This window comes from Lagopus leucura, unplaced genomic scaffold (genome assembly GCF_019238085.1).
Source record: "Lagopus leucura isolate 7727_CA_CO unplaced genomic scaffold, USGS_WTPT01 Super-Scaffold_73, whole genome shotgun sequence".
NCBI classification, from domain to species: Eukaryota; Metazoa; Chordata; class Aves; order Galliformes; family Phasianidae; genus Lagopus; species Lagopus leucura.
The window spans coordinates 63,769,189-63,784,668 of NW_024962252.1; the positions used below are offsets into that span (position 1 = coordinate 63,769,189).

At 37.4% G+C, this 15,480-nt stretch overlaps 1 protein-coding gene across 1 annotated transcript in view; it reads left to right on the forward strand.

The window, feature by feature from the left end:
- The window catches only part of NUP133 (nucleoporin 133), a 30,522-nt gene that overhangs the window by 7,352 nt on the left and 7,690 nt on the right, over positions 1-15,480 (forward strand). The window contains exons 10-21 of the mRNA XM_042887957.1: positions 1,077-1,224; positions 2,098-2,255; positions 3,227-3,318; positions 5,573-5,736; positions 7,211-7,305; positions 7,416-7,640; positions 8,847-8,969; positions 9,399-9,498; positions 10,434-10,676; positions 11,660-11,793; positions 12,846-13,004; positions 14,353-14,488. Coding sequence (XP_042743891.1) covers positions 1,077-1,224; positions 2,098-2,255; positions 3,227-3,318; positions 5,573-5,736; positions 7,211-7,305; positions 7,416-7,640; positions 8,847-8,969; positions 9,399-9,498; positions 10,434-10,676; positions 11,660-11,793; positions 12,846-13,004; positions 14,353-14,488 — 1,777 coding nt within the window. The remainder of the gene's footprint in view (positions 1-1,076; positions 1,225-2,097; positions 2,256-3,226; positions 3,319-5,572; positions 5,737-7,210; positions 7,306-7,415; positions 7,641-8,846; positions 8,970-9,398; positions 9,499-10,433; positions 10,677-11,659; positions 11,794-12,845; positions 13,005-14,352; positions 14,489-15,480) is intronic.

A 15,480-nucleotide genomic window follows, 5' to 3' on the forward strand; every position in this document is an offset into this window, starting at 1 on the left:
CTGTAGGAGTTGGAAGGCACCTCTAGAGATCATTGAGTTGAATTCCCCTGCTAAAGCAGGCTCCCTACAGCAGGTTGCACAGGTTGGCATCCAAGTGGGTCTTGAATATCTCCAGAGAAGGAGAATCTGCATCCCCTCTGGACAGCCTGTTCCAGTGCTCTGTAAAGAAGTTCTTCCTTACGTTAGTGTGTTCCTAATTCTGCCCATTGCCCCATGTTCTATTGTTGCTGACCATTGAAGAGAGTCCACTGCCATCAACTTGACTCCTGTATTCAAGACAAATATAAACAGTACTGAGGTCATCTCTCAGCTTTTCCTCATAAGGAGGTACTCCAGGCCCTTAATCATGTTCTGCTTTCCCCAGTCTCTTTCTAGGAGATGCTTGTCTGAAATGGGGAGCCCAGAACTGGATGCAGTATTCCAGATGTGGTATCAGCAGGGCAGAGCTGGGAGTCTGTATCTCCCTCAGCCTGCTGGCCACGCTCTTTGTAATGCATCCCAGATACCTTTGGCCTTCTCAGCCACAAGAGCTCACTGCTGGCTCATGGCCAACCTGTCAGTGAGGACACCCAGGAGCTTCTCTGTGGAGGTCATTTCCAGCAGGTCATCCCCCAACCTGTACTGCTGAATGCAGTTGCTCATTCCTCTCCAGGTGCAAGACTCTATGCTTGCCCTTGGGTTCCTCTTTGCCCAACTCTCCAGACTGTCCAGATCCCACTGAATGGCAGCACAGTCTTCTGATATAACAGTCAGTCCTCCCAGCTTTGTATTGTCAGCAGACTTGCTGAGAGTGGACTCTATCCATTCATCTGGGTCATTGATGAAGATGTTGAATAGAACTGGCATCAGTGCCAATCCCTGGGGAACACTGCTAGTTATAGGCCTAAAATCTTAAACTTTAGGGCAAATGAAAAGCATCCTTTTGGGACTGAGGTGGTTTTTGTTGCTTTATCCTTGTCTTGTTTTAAAAAAAGAAGAAAATAAATTTAATGCAACTCTAGATCAGCCTTAAAAATGTTAGATGTTTATTTGTTTAAGGTTTTGATTATGATACTGTTCATATGTAACGCTTTCAGTCTGCAGAGGAAGTAATGTGCTGCCTGGTGGTCCCAGATTACTTCAGCCACGCTGCTTACCTCTATAAAGAAGATGAGGTGTTCGCTTGTTCCACTGGAACTGGAAGAATTTCATTACCACAGGAGAAAATTTTATTTGGCTTTCAAGGTAGCATGCAGGGGAAAAATGTAATGTTTTGTTGATGGTTTTTAATTGAATGTGTTTACACAGTTATATTTCATAGAGAGTAGAATCATATTGACATGCCTTTTTATGGCTTTCAAATTGAAGTTTTTTTGTAGGTGTATGGAGAAAACACCAAACTGACAGCTGATACCATTATTGATTATTCTGCAGTATTTTAGATGAAGTAAATCTATGATCCTGATAACTGAATCATAGAATGGCCTGAGTTGAAAAGGACCACAATGATCATCTAGTTTCAACCCCCCTGCTATGTGCCAGCCACCAGAAGAGGCTGCCAGAGCCACATCCAGCCTGGCCTTGCATGCCTCCAGGGATGGGGCACCCACAACCTTTCTAGGCAAAACTAACTGGGGCATCCACAACCTTTCTGGGCAAAACTAATGCCCTGGGTGTCTTTATTTTGTTTTGGCCTTTTTCTTTTCTTTTTTTTTTTTTTTTTCTTTTTCCCTCCCTCTAATGTTCAGTTTTTCTTGAAATTAGCTTTGTTTTGAAGGTCAGCCTGATGTTCATCATAGGTCTTTTTACCAGGTGTCCAGGTACATTGTCCTTGATATTCAGAGGTGTTTTTCAGTCTGAAGTAGAAATTAGGTAGAGTTTGAGCTAACAGAATCTTGATGGGTTTTTTGGGGTGGGTTTTGTTTTGTTTTCACTCAACCATACACTGAAATGTACATAATTGGTAGCAAACAGTATTCATGGTTTTTGTAAGTCAGGTGCAGTTGTGGGAATTCCTATTGGTTCCTAACAAAATTTTATCTATGTTTATGAAAATGTGTCATATTTTCTTCTTACCGTTGCATTTGACATGCCTTTATTCCTTTGTTGCCATTTCAGGAGACAGCATTTTAGGAGCAGGTTCCTATACTAGCCTCCCCATCTTCTTTGCCAAAAGAAGTGGACTTATTACCATCTTATCCAGGGAAAACGTTTCTCTGCTTCCTGAAGACCTTGAAGATTCTCTGTCCTCTTCTGTTGCTGGTCCGATAAGTGAGGTAATGGTTGAAAAGCAAGAACAGAAGCAAAATGTTTTTTTTGGACAGTTTGTATTCTCTTACAGTATTTGTCAGTTTGGGTAAGGTGTTTCTTCTCCCTACCCCTTGATCTGAAGTAAAATTCTCTAAGAAATATGTAATTTTTCTCACAGGTCTATTAGTAGGTGTTACTGGGCCTGATAGAATGCTGAGTTCAAACTGTAGAGACTGGAGATTTTGCTCTTGCTTTTCTGTCGGGATGGTCCCTAAAGCCTCTTCCTTTGTGTGTAACAGACAGAATTTTCTTACTGCATTCTGAAAAGCTTAGAGTCTGAATTGATAGATGCGGAATATTGTTTCTGCTCTTTTATGCTTTTTTGTTGGAATACAGCCCTACCAAAATGTGTGTGATAGCATTTTTATTGCAATTTTGGCCACTGTGCATTTAGTAAACTCTTAAATACTTCAAATGTCTTTAAAATGTGTGTAGAATTTGTTGTCAAGATGTCTCTGGAGTAGCTGGAAGAGTGGAAAACCTTGCTAAAATAGGAAATAGGAGTGGTGTTGATGGGCTAAGAGTGAGTTTCAATTTTTATTGCAGTTAAATCACCTTTTTAGATGTGTTACTATACAGTAGTATTTTAGTGGAAGACCTTTGTGGTGGTAGCTCAAATGGAACTTTATTTTTCTTACTGAGTTAATCTCTGTCTAGATTTGTCTGCACTTTTTGTGAGCAATAGAACTTGTTGTTACCTTGTTAAATTCTATCAAAAATGTTAGTTTTGAATGCCTAAAGCATACGTGTACGCATATTACACGTACACACACAGAGCTACTTTATTGTAGGTTATCTTTTGGGTTTAAAAAGCACAACTGCTTCCAAGTGGCACTTTTATTTTGAATCTATATTGTTATGAAGAAATACAGTTTTAATTTAATAATGAAACTTGCTGTTTGTCTTTCATCTGAAATACTTTCTTTGTGTTATTAAGAGTCCTGCGTTTGATCCAGCCAGTAGGCTAGAAGTTGTAGCTCAGGAAGATAAGACAAAGTTACTGAAAGCTGCTTTTCTACAATACTGCAGGTAAAAATTGCACTCTATCTTTGAGACTTTTTTTGCTGCTCTTGAAGGCACATTGGTACTTAAGTAGGAAATTTTCTTGGTAAAGGCTTACTGTTTTGTGCTCCTTAATTAACAATGGTTTTAGTGACACGTGCACTTAGAATAGCACAGGTGCATCACTTCTTCATTAGCTGAAGATGCATGCTAAGAAGGAACAGACCTTGTATTTGAAGGATACTGATTACTGTGTGTAAACCCTGCAGTACTCTGTTAGTGTCAGTGAGAACATTCTCAGCTTTGTTCATTGGTTTTCTCTGTTCTTTCACTGTGACACTTTGTTGTTAAAAGTAAATAGGTTTTCCTATTGTTTCTCACCTTTATTTGCTTATCAGTTTTCAGTAATGCTTCAGAACACATTGAACTGATCCTAGTGGTTGATGTCCCTGCATATAGCAGAGGGGTTGAAAATAGGTGATCATTACGGTCCTTTTCAACTCAGGCCATTCTATTGTGCTGTCATTCTATTTCCATGAAATGGAAACAAGGCAGATTTTGTGGAAAGATGGCATCTTTTTTTAAATTGACAAATAGAAGTGAGAAAAAAGTGACATTTTTAGGGTAAAAGTAGAAATGAATACTGTTCTTCAAACTATCTTAAGGAAAGCAAACTTACTGTTGCAATACTTGGAATGCCTCTGAAAGGTTTGCTGATACACGAAGGAGGAAGAGGACAGATGAGAAGATATATGGAGATGCAGGCTTGGATTAATTCTATTTAGAAGGGATTGTTTTGAATATATCTTCATTGCTACAAAGCATACAAACAGAAACACTCTTAAGACTAATCTCTGTAAAGAATCTTAAGATTGGGAAAGAAGCAATTTAAAAAGAAGATTGTATAAGGAATTCATTGCATAGAATAAAGAATATCAGAATAAGATGCGAACTTGCACAGAACTTAGGAAACCTCAGTTTTCTGAGAATGTGAAAAAGGGACTGGAAACAGGATCAGATGGAAGTTGGGAGTGGTAGGGAGAACTGTGTGAAACAGCATGAAAGTCTAATGTTATATAGTTACATATATGTGGGTTATATGTAGTATAACCCAAAAGAGTTACATTTACAGAACCAGAAGAAATTAATAGTTTGATTTGCACAACATTTCTAAATAGAAAAAAAGATGGCATAAAAACTGAGAAATCTTTGAGAGAATAGCTGTAGCTGAGACCTGCCCAGATGGTAAAGCAGTTGATGTAGAGAAAAGTTGTGCAGCTTATGGAAATGTGCAAATCCACAAGCTGTGCATCGACCACAGTCAACCTGTCAGATCTAGTGGTCATTGTATGGATGTTCTGGGGAAAGATAGAGTTGATTCTTGCACTGTACTGGCTGATGACAGTGGTTTGATGGAGACAATAAAGTAGCACATAAATCCCTTAGAAATGTGTGTCCTGTGGAGAGATGAAGATAGAACTTCCTTCCCATAAAAGATGTAATATATTCTTGTTTTACTTTAGTAAACTTCTGTTTAATTTCTGGATGCGAATCTGATTTTTATTTCAAGACACTTGGCTTAGACAAGCATTCACACAAATTCTGATTAACACTAAAAGCATAAATATTTTCCAGTTAATAGTTTGGAATCACAGTAATCCTTGGTTGACTACAATAATTTTTAATCACAAAATCAAATGGATGCTTTTTGTGCATATCGAATGTTTCTTACAGTGCTTCAGTACATCGTCATGCCTTGAAAGCTGAAAGAATGTTTAGATGCTTCTTCCTTATTCTTAATTTACTGACCTGAATAGAAAGAGCTTCTAAAATGTGTAGGAAATATGAATAATGCATTATAGCATTTGTCAGATTTTTGAGAGCTTTTACTGTATTGTCACTCATGGGAGTGATATCTTTGTACTCCTACAAGGATTTCACAGCAAGCAGTTGATCTTTGGAGACTTAATTATCAATGACAATCAATAAACAGGGCAAAGGCTGAATCTTTTTCTCTTAGTAAGAATAGGGACAGTAAAAAGTAACTTCATACACTTGCTGATTAAGCTTTTTACTTTTAAAGACTGCAATTTGCTTACATTAAAAGAATCGGAATACCTTTTATTTGTGATTAAAGATAGCCCAAACAGTGTTCAATATTTATAGTCTGAAATATAAAAAGAATATCTCAAAAGGTGCTACAAATCGAGTTGTTCTTGTTCTTATAATCCTATCATATATTTTTTTTTATTTCATACATATTGCATTTCTTTTATCTCAGGAAAGATATAGTTAATGCTCAAAGCATGGTGGTTGAACTGTTTCCAAGTAACACAGATGTGGATTCTGATGCTGAACTGGATAGGGCAGTGACTCAGATTAGTGTGGATTTAATGGATGATTATCCTGCCTCTGATCCAAGATGGGCTGAATCTGTACCTGAAGGTAAGCTAGCTGTTTGGTTGATCTGTGAAAAACTGCTTATGGTACTCTAGGGAAAATCATGATTTAATTTGCAAAGAAAGCATAAATGTTTCATCCACCTCCAGATGTATTTTCAGGCATAAAGGTGCACCTTATGAGACTGCCAGTTTAACTTCCAGTTTACTGTGGCTAGTTCTTCATCTGGTAACAGAAACAGCAAAGAAAATGGGCGTTTTTGGGGATGGGACTTTCTGCAAAGAGCGAGTGGTACCACTTCAGTGTTTCCATAATTCCTTGAGTAGATCTAAGTTATTTTCTGCAGATAAGTGTGTTTAAAAAAAATAAGAGTTTGCTTGTGCTTGACCCTTTGTTAGCATGGCTGTACAACTTCTGATAGATTTGGATCCTGGGTTGGGTAGAGTTAGCTCATCTCTCTGGCACATTGGTATTAATGTCTGCTTTAAAGAGAAAACTATTTTGAATTTTTTGCTATATGTAAAGGATTAAAATCGACACCTTTTGAGAAAGAAATATCCCTGTTCATGATTTTTTTTCTCTTGAGCAGTATTAACTTAAAGCTGTCCCCAGGACCTTGAGGCAGCAGTTGCCAGTTTCTAAACAGTCTCACTTGAAAGTGTGTGTACTCAGTACATACAGATGTATGAAATTGTCAGGCATCAAATCCTTAGTGTGTTCTGAATCTTAATTTCATCTTTAACTCGGCAATTTATCTGCACTTTTTGCCTAAGAGAGAAGGGGAAGTTCACTGCTTCTTGGAAGTAGTCTTACTAATTTTGCTGATAGTAATAGTTCTTTTGAGTTTTGTATCTTAGTTTTTCGGCTTAAAGCATAAATAGAAAGTATTCAAATACAAAAAGGATTTTGTCTCTGGAGAATCTGCTGAGGGGAGATACCTGTAGGGCTGCTCACGAGGAAGCTTCCATCGTCCTTTCTGACTCCTGGAACAACCTCGTTGTTTGGTGGGTGTATTAACCTGCTGTTCAGTTGGAGGTTCATTTGAGGAGGAGGAAAAGTAGTGCTGAGTTAGGCCACTGCTTATGTCATGTGGTGGAACTGTTCAGGCAATACAGAGGCAAAACTCAACTGTGAGTGCCTGTAACTTTATTTTGTAGTAGTGTGATCTACGGCTTATGAATTCAGCCATGTAAATTCAACTAAGCTACTGTGATAAAAAATATCTTATTAATCTTATTAAAACTTGAGTAAGCTCGTAAGCTATTGTTTGAGCAGCATAACAGATTCATAAGTGCTTTGGAATAGTGCTGATCTGACATACTTTATTGCTTCTAAAGACTTTATTTTCAACTATGGTAGAGTTCAAAAGCCCCATTAAAAACAGCAGTATATGAATATGCATGCATGTAGTAGCAGTACAGAAACTTACAGAAATGCATCTGCCTCAGAGGTAAAGAAAAATAGTGATCTTTGACATGAAGATATAAAGCATTGTAAGATTTTGTTTGTTTTAATCTAGAAGCCAGTGGTTTCAGCAATACATCCCTCATTCTTCTCCATCAGCTGGAGGATAAGACAAAAGCTCATTCCTTCTTCATTGAGTTTCTTCACCAGGTAATATTTTACTGTTCTACTTATGTCAGCAAACACAGAGAATTGTTTTTGGCTGAAAGTAAAATGATTTAAAGCATGGATGGTGTGTTTGTTTGTTTGTTTTATAAAAGGTTGGCATATTTGAACGACTGGGCAGTTTTCCAGTACGGGGGATGCCGATGGCAACTCGACTGTTGCTCTGTGAGCATGCAGAAAAACTAGCAGCTGCTATTGTTCTCAAGAACTATCACTCCAGGCTGCCTGATCTAGTGAATGCTGCTATACTGATTGCTTTAAACAAAAGGGACTGTGACATTCCACCAAATCTTACTCCTGCAGATATTTTCTTTCGAGAGGTAAGAACAGCAGAATGCATAGAATTCTTTCATTTCTAAATGGTATTGCATGTAGTGGATGCTGGAATGCATTAATGTACACTTGGACGTATTTCCTTTCAAAAATTAATTCTACATAATTTCCCTTCAAATAGTAATGGCTTGGCAGTGTGTTTTCCTCACTTTACTACATGTACTTTTTATGTCTGTACAAGTGAACACGAGTACTTACAAATCTTGTGTAGAAAAATCAAGTTTGCTATGATTTCCAACTAGCCTGTGTGGACAAATGGCAAAAAAGATGAATGCAGTTTTACAGCTTCTCAGAAAATACATGCTAATTTATTATTCTTATGGGGTGAACTGATGGATATGAAGCTGTGCAAACAGGGGTGAAAGCTGGAATGACTTTTATCAAATATGTTCTTCATAATTTTTTGTCCTCTCTAAAGCGAATGTATCTAATCTCAGTTCTCAGTTTAAGCTGCATTTAATTCATGTAGCCAGTCCTTTAATTCTTCCTCTTTGAAAATAATTAAAAGAATTACACAGAGCGCTTGAGGTTTTTTTGAAATATATAACTGTATATTTTTCCCCAGAAGAGGGCATTAGTTGCTAATGGAGGAAAACAAATATAATAGAAGATTAGAAAGACTGATTTTGATTGTTTAAAAGTAGAATTTTTTTTCTGTCTGGTTTAAGGCTGGCAGTGAGGCAATTTATCTGTTCTAGCTGTTGTTTCAAATGTAAGTTAGTGATTTCATTATCCATGGGAGTAGTTGTATAACCAAGATGTTATAATTGCAATATAATCAAAAGAGTAAGGCAAAAGCAAACAAGGATTGCAAAAGAGAATAAGTAGAAGAGCTTACCCTTGGGTTGAGCTCACTAGAAGATACCAAAAGAGGAGGATCTCCAGAAGAGATCCTTCCCCTCTGGTAGCCAGCTCTTAAATAGGTCTAGGAGGGGTGCAGCCTGGCTCCACCCCTTCCGGCAGCACAGGTGAATTGCCTTCAGCTGTGCTCCTCTGGCTGACTCAAGGCTCACCTCAGGTGATTGATCAGAGGTTCAGGCCGTGACTCAGCAGTTTCCATACAGTAGTTCATATTTTTGGATATTGATCTGGATTCTACTAATTTTTCTAGTCCACTTCTGTCATTTGGCTTGTAGGTGTGAGCTGGGGATGCATGTGTTGGTGCTCACTGCAATTTTTCTTCATATTTTAAGGTGTCCCAGATCGATTCCATCTTTGGATGCTTACTAGAAGAGGAGGAACAAGTTTTGAAAGAGATGCATATTGAATCAATTGAGTGGGCCCAAGTAGTTGTCAATGTGAACAACATCATTAAGGTATAAAACTGCACCAACTGCAGTGTCCATGGGAAGGGCAAATATTAATGAGTGCTCAGTTTGTTGTGTACGTCAGTACGTCAGAGCTTCTGATGTGTGAAGTAAATACTTTTTTCATGTGCCTAAATATATTAGAAGAATAGAAGAGATGGTCTCCTGCAAAATTAGGGACATTCCTATTCTCCTTAACCACTGCTAGAAAGAGTTTGAGAAGCTGCAGCGTTGAAAAAAGTACCTGTATTTGTAGCAAAGAGTGAAGAGTTTGCGTTGAGACCTGAGACTTCTTGCTCAGACAGTATGTTCTCTTCTGTGTAACTGAGAAGGAAGGCACTATTAAAATAACATTTCAGAACTATAAAAGACAGTATTTTTTATAATCTGTGTTACACAGGTAGATTTTAAGATATGTATTTGCTTATCTTTTAACAGGATATGCTACAAGCTGCCTGTCAGTATCGTCAATCTAGAGCATCCTTATATAAAACAGGAGAGCTTCCAGAAAGAGAGCCTGAATACATTCCATGGACAGGTGAGAAACTACTAATACTAGTTCAGTAATTATTTCAAACAAAAAGGACTTCTACTGTGTTCTGGAAAACATGAATTCCAATCTGAGTGTTAAACTTATTGTTGAAAGCTTCTCAAGGATGGTCAGTAAGAGTGGGAGAAGTGAGAGGTTTTGATCAGTGAGTGGAGAAATGAACACTTATTCTGTCCAGGATTTTTGGTAATCCTTTAAAACTTGCATTGCAATGCAACTGCAATGTTTAGGAGACAAAGTTAATATATACTTTTAACTGCTGTGTGCTGGTTCTAGTTGATGGAGCTATGGGATATACGATATTCAAGTAATTCATGGGATCTAGAGCTGTTTCAGAGGGGCCCAGTGGTTGTCCATGTGCTTGAAAGTGTCTTGTCAGAAGAAATGCTTCCAGAAGCAAGACCTTCTGGGTTGGTGTTTGGGTTTTCTTCTGGCCTTTACATATAAAACACTTCTTTTGCACTTCTAATATCAAAATATTTTGAAAAGCACAATCTGTGTAAACTGTTCTGGTGTTTTATGATTACACTCACAGATTTAAGGTGGGTTAGCAGAAGCTTTTTATATTTTTTGCATATTCTCTTCTTTCATCAGAGATCATGCTAGTTCTTCTCAGAGCAGCTGATCCTGATAGCTGACAGCATAGAGTTATGTGGTTGGGGGGGGGCTGTGTTTTTGCTTATTGGTAGTTTACTCCATTTTGGCCACATTTAATATTTAAAGGAAAACGGGAACATGTAGTTGGTGTGATTTTTTTTCTGATAGTGTTTGAAACCTAAAGTGCTTGAGGTGTGCCCTTTCTTACTTTTTTTTTTTTTTTCTTAATTTTTCTTAATTTTACTTGGCAGTGCTGTTGTTATACTTCAGCTTGGATTCCTTTGCAAGTGAGGTGGTTTTAACATCTACTGTGTTGTTTTTCCAAGCATCCAGCAGCCTACGTGCAGCAATAACACGTCAGCATGGAATCATTCTGAAGGTGGTGTACCCTCAGGTGGACAGCAGCCTCCGTAGCATTGTGGCTGAACAGGTGGTGGCACTGCTTGACTGCTTTCTAGATGGATACGTTTCTCAGCTGAAGTCTGTGGACAGACCTGCTGATCAAGAGAGATACAGCAATCTGGAAATGGAATACGTGCAGAAGAGATCAGAGCTCTTGTCTCCTCTCCGTAAGTACTGATAGTTTTCCTTTAATGCAAGGTTTAAATGTTCAGTGAGAAAGTGATGCAAACCTAATAGAATAAATGGCATTCGTGTGTGAATTCTTTGTGTTGTATTTCAGTACATTAGTTACTGGTTTTTATGTTTTAATAGGATATTTGTAAAATGGGAACAGCTTAGTGTTCTTTCTAAGATTGCCACCATACCCGTACCTCTAATAAGTTTGTTTAGCATTTATCAGAGTAAAAGTTGAATCTTGATTAGTCAGACTAGCCGCATCTTTGATGAATAATTGATAGCAGTGCCCCCTTGCTGAGTGGAAATAACCTTAAGCAAATTCACTGTATTGAATTTATAAACTTCTGTTTTCTTTAGATTTATAGTAAGCGATGCAGTATGGATAGAATGACCTAGCAATCACTGACTTTTAACATTCCTTAGCTTCAGGAAAGGTCTCTTAAACTGTCAGTCTCAGTTTTACTGACGTTCCTGGGCTCTGTTAGCTTACAGGTACATCTCATATCATCATGTTTAATCTGTAGTTTGCCTCGCAAATAAAAGCATTCTGTGAACTTAATATTTAATAAAACCCAAATGAAAGAGTTTAAACAATATATTGTGAATACAGATGCCATGATCCAGTTCTGTTATCAGAAGCTTTTGCTGTCTGTTTTCTCACTTCATGTAATTAGATACTAATAAAAATATTAAATCATAGATTATTTCCATCCTTCCCCTAAAGAACTGCAAATAGCAGATATGAACTTTCAGAGAAAATGGTGTATACAGGCCTGTTTATACAACTTCCCTTCTTCCCTCTAGTGCTGGGGGACAGAGATGGTGTGTATACAGACTTGTATACATGCGTAGGGTGTGTATGGAGTATCTCCTTGACTTGAACACCTGAAATTTGTTTTCATTTCACTCAAACTTCTTCTGTCAGGTAAAGATGAAGGTATCTGATGTAACTTTGCTCTTCCTGGTTACTTAGTTTCCCTGGGACAGTATCAGATGGCAGCTGCTTTAGCAGAGAAGTATTGTGACTTTGATATCCTGGTGCAAATGTGTGAGCAGACGGACAACCAGGCCAGACTGCAGCGTTACATGAGTCAGTTTGCAGATCAGGTATCTCTGTTCTTTTTTTTCTTTACCTCAACCTCGTTTTAATAATGCTTTATAATAACTTTGCACCTGAAGTCTTGCACATTTTTTTCCTTTTAACCTATATATGTTTATATATATATATTTACACAAGCACGCAGAATGTTATGTGGAAAACTGGAGCCAACATCTATCTTGCAAGACTTAATGGAAGAATTTTCCCAGAGCTTGCAAAGAAAACATCAACAGAAATATGTTCTCTTCAGTTAGCTGTCTTAAATACTAATTTTGGTGGTGTGGAATTTTTTTGTTTACTTGTTTTTCATTTTGTTTTGAAAGTAATGCTTTCTGAAGAGAACTTACTGTGCAGAACATAGAAGGGAATAGATCAAGTCTAAAATGTAGAACATGAGATTAATGGTTTATTTAAACTTTTTGAAATTGTTAATGCTCTTGAAACAGCATTAGAACATTAAATTTTGAAACAGCATTCAAGATTACTCTCAGAAGACTAAGTTAAATCTCAAACTTAAATCCTGATCAGTTATTTAACGTTAAAGTTTATGAGGATAAATTAGTCTGGGGGAGTTTTTTGTTAGTTTGTTCTAAAAATAAGGCTTTGTCAGTGACAAGGGGAAAGGTTCCAGAGTTCCAGGTTCAGACGGAGGTAGGAGGGTATGTTTCAAGAACAGTGGCAGAAGTGAGTGTCCAAGTCTGAAAGGAAGCATCAAGCACAGAGTTCTGAGTGTAGGAAAGGGGCAGTTGCAGAAATAAGGCTGGAACTACGGGTGAAGTGGTGACTGTTCGCATTCTTCTGGGTTAACAAAGAATTGGCATTTGACTTTTCTTTCTCATCCACTGAACAATGAATCCTGAGGTATAAGTAGTTGATGAGCTCTTTTTAAGACTGTATTTCTAACAGGACTCAGCTCTTTTTCATCAACCGTATTTTTTTTTTCAGTTTTGTTAATCAAGTTAACCCATGTTTTTCCAGCAGTAGCTTACGAAGTATTTAGCTAAATAAGACATAAGATGCTTAAAAGCAACTTTTAATATGTGTTTGTTTCCCTATTCAGAATTTTTCAGATTTCCTGTTTCGCTGGTACTTAGAGAAAGGAAAACGAGGGAAGCTGTTATCTCAGCCTATTGCTCAGCATGGACAGCTGGCCAGTTTCTTGCAAGCACATGAGCACCTGAGCTGGTTACATGAAATCAATAGTCAGGATTTGCAGAAGGTAGGCTTTCTTAATACAAACAAACTCAAGTATCGTGTTTTAAAACTTGTAACCACTGAGCCAGAAGTTCATGATCAAAAGAACAATGCCTCACTATGTGAATGAGGGGATAAAGGGATAAAGGCACAGATCATTAATGAAGTACCAGAAGAACCCTTCTAGGCACCATCTGGTATATCACATGAGCTTCGTCATGGAATAGAAATCAGGACTGCTTTTCACTCCTTGTTGATGACAAAATATTAGACATGGATACGGTCACCAATGTGGTCACAGTGAGTTCACAGTGGATATCAGTAAAATTCTCAAGATTATCCAGCAAGCAGCAATTTGTATTTCAAAACCGATTAATTGAAAGCAGAGAAATTCGGAGGTATCACAAATTTAAAATAAATAAATAAATAAATAAAATTTAAAAAAGGGAAAAAATAAGTATTAACTACTTTAGTCGTTATTATTATATTATTCATATTCGTACTGCATTGGTAATTTGAAAGCAATTTATTATTAAAGTTGATCTCCATGTGGATAGATTAATGTTTAAAAATAAAACTTGATTCTTTGTTGCCTTCTAGGCTGCCCAGTTTTTTCCTACTTCTGGCAACAGTTTGTGTGCCCATTTATTAATACAAAGTGGATGGAAACCTTTCTGATGCCATGAATTATAGGTTGAGAATACCATACAACCCTTTAAAAAAAAAAAAAGGGGGGGGGAGGGTGGGAATATGAGAGTTTTGTATGGATGAAGGTGATGCACATGATGATGACTTTGGGAATCTAATATTCCACTGAGACTTTGTTCTTTATAGAAAACCTTGTGAAGAGGGAAGCAAGGATTCTAGAACAGAAGTAATTCAGGCTGTTCTCAGAAATGTTCTGTTCCTTTGTCAGACATACAAGTAAATTCTTGTCTGTTTGGTTACTACAATGGTTAGAAACCAGTTACACTTACAACCAAATTTCTGAATCAACAAGTAAATAACCTGCATGCGGAGTGTTCCTTCAAAGCAGAACATAAAGAAATAAAAGCCTGGCTTTTATGGAGAAACCTTAAATAGAGTCCCAGAGATACAATGTGTAAAGTTGCAGCTTGTCCTTTAATTTTAAGATTATTCTCCATTATTAAAGGAAAGTATTCTGGGAGTGTAATAGGAATAGAGATCTATGTCATCCTATACTGTGTAATGCAGGATTTTAGTTTGCAACTTGTAAGTCTTAAGAAATACACGTGACAGTATTACAAATGTTAAATGGCTGTGAGACTGCAGTTCAGATGAAGTCCTGCTGACCTGTTAGCCTTCTGATGTTAACTTCTAAAACTGATATACAGCATAATTATTTATTTTAGGCTCACAGAACACTGCAAACTTTAGCAAACATGGAGACCAAATATTTTGCGAAGAAGAAAACCCTTCTTGGCTTGAGTAAATTAGCTGCACTGGCATCTGATTTCTCAGAAGACATACTGCAGGAAAAGATAGAAGGTAAGAAACAAATACAGACTAATGTGAAGAACAGATTAACAAAGTTATTGAATTAGAATCACATTGTATTTGTGAATAGTTTGTTTTCTTAGATGAGGGCTTTAGCTTGTATGTGGTAAGGATAAATGGTCTGATGACTTTGCTCATTTTGCTGAGAACAAGGAAGAGAGCATGAGGCAGTAACCTCAGTATTCAGCTTTACCTGTGAGTTGCCAAGTAGAAGAGTTCCCCTGCTCTGCCTTTCCCATCACACTTAAATGCTCTATTCTGCTGTCGTTTGTACAGCACACGCTTCTGTGAGTTTGTGAAAAAGCATTCTCTGCACTGATAGTTAAACTATTACTGGCCACCAGGGGGAGGCTCTAAAATATCACTGAAGCTTTCACAAGCTTGCTTGTACTTATCTGTGTATCTATCCGTGTGTGTTACATACAGTACTTGAATGAGAACTTGCTGAAAAAGTCTTAGAGTAGCAGATAGCTAAGTAGGTGTCACAAATTATTTTCAGGATATAATAACTTGTCCTGTATTTTTTTATGTCATTATTAAACATTGCATGTAACTTGTGTGAATGCAATTTCAAAATGTATGCTAATACTGATGTGAACAATCTCATCATTTAAGAGGAAAACCTTAAAAATAAGGAAAGCAAAACTTTATTTTGAGAGTATCTGATTATCACAATTCAGTGTGGGCTCTCCTGGGTTACCCATTTCTGTGTGTCAGAGGACATAGATTTTAAAACTTCTACTGCTTGTGTATAGATTTCACCTTTGTAAGGAAGGAGTAATTATTTCTGCCATACTCTGCTCATCTCCTTAAACAGATAAAATACTCTGGAATTATTTTCTTATTTCTACAATGCAATGGAACAGCAGGGGATGGCATTTGCTTGGTGTGGGTAGAGTTACTCTGTTTTGATTCTGCCTCAGCCCAGTAGGCTTCTAACTCTGAAGCAGGTGTTGCTGGAAAACAAAGCAATTCTCAAAGGA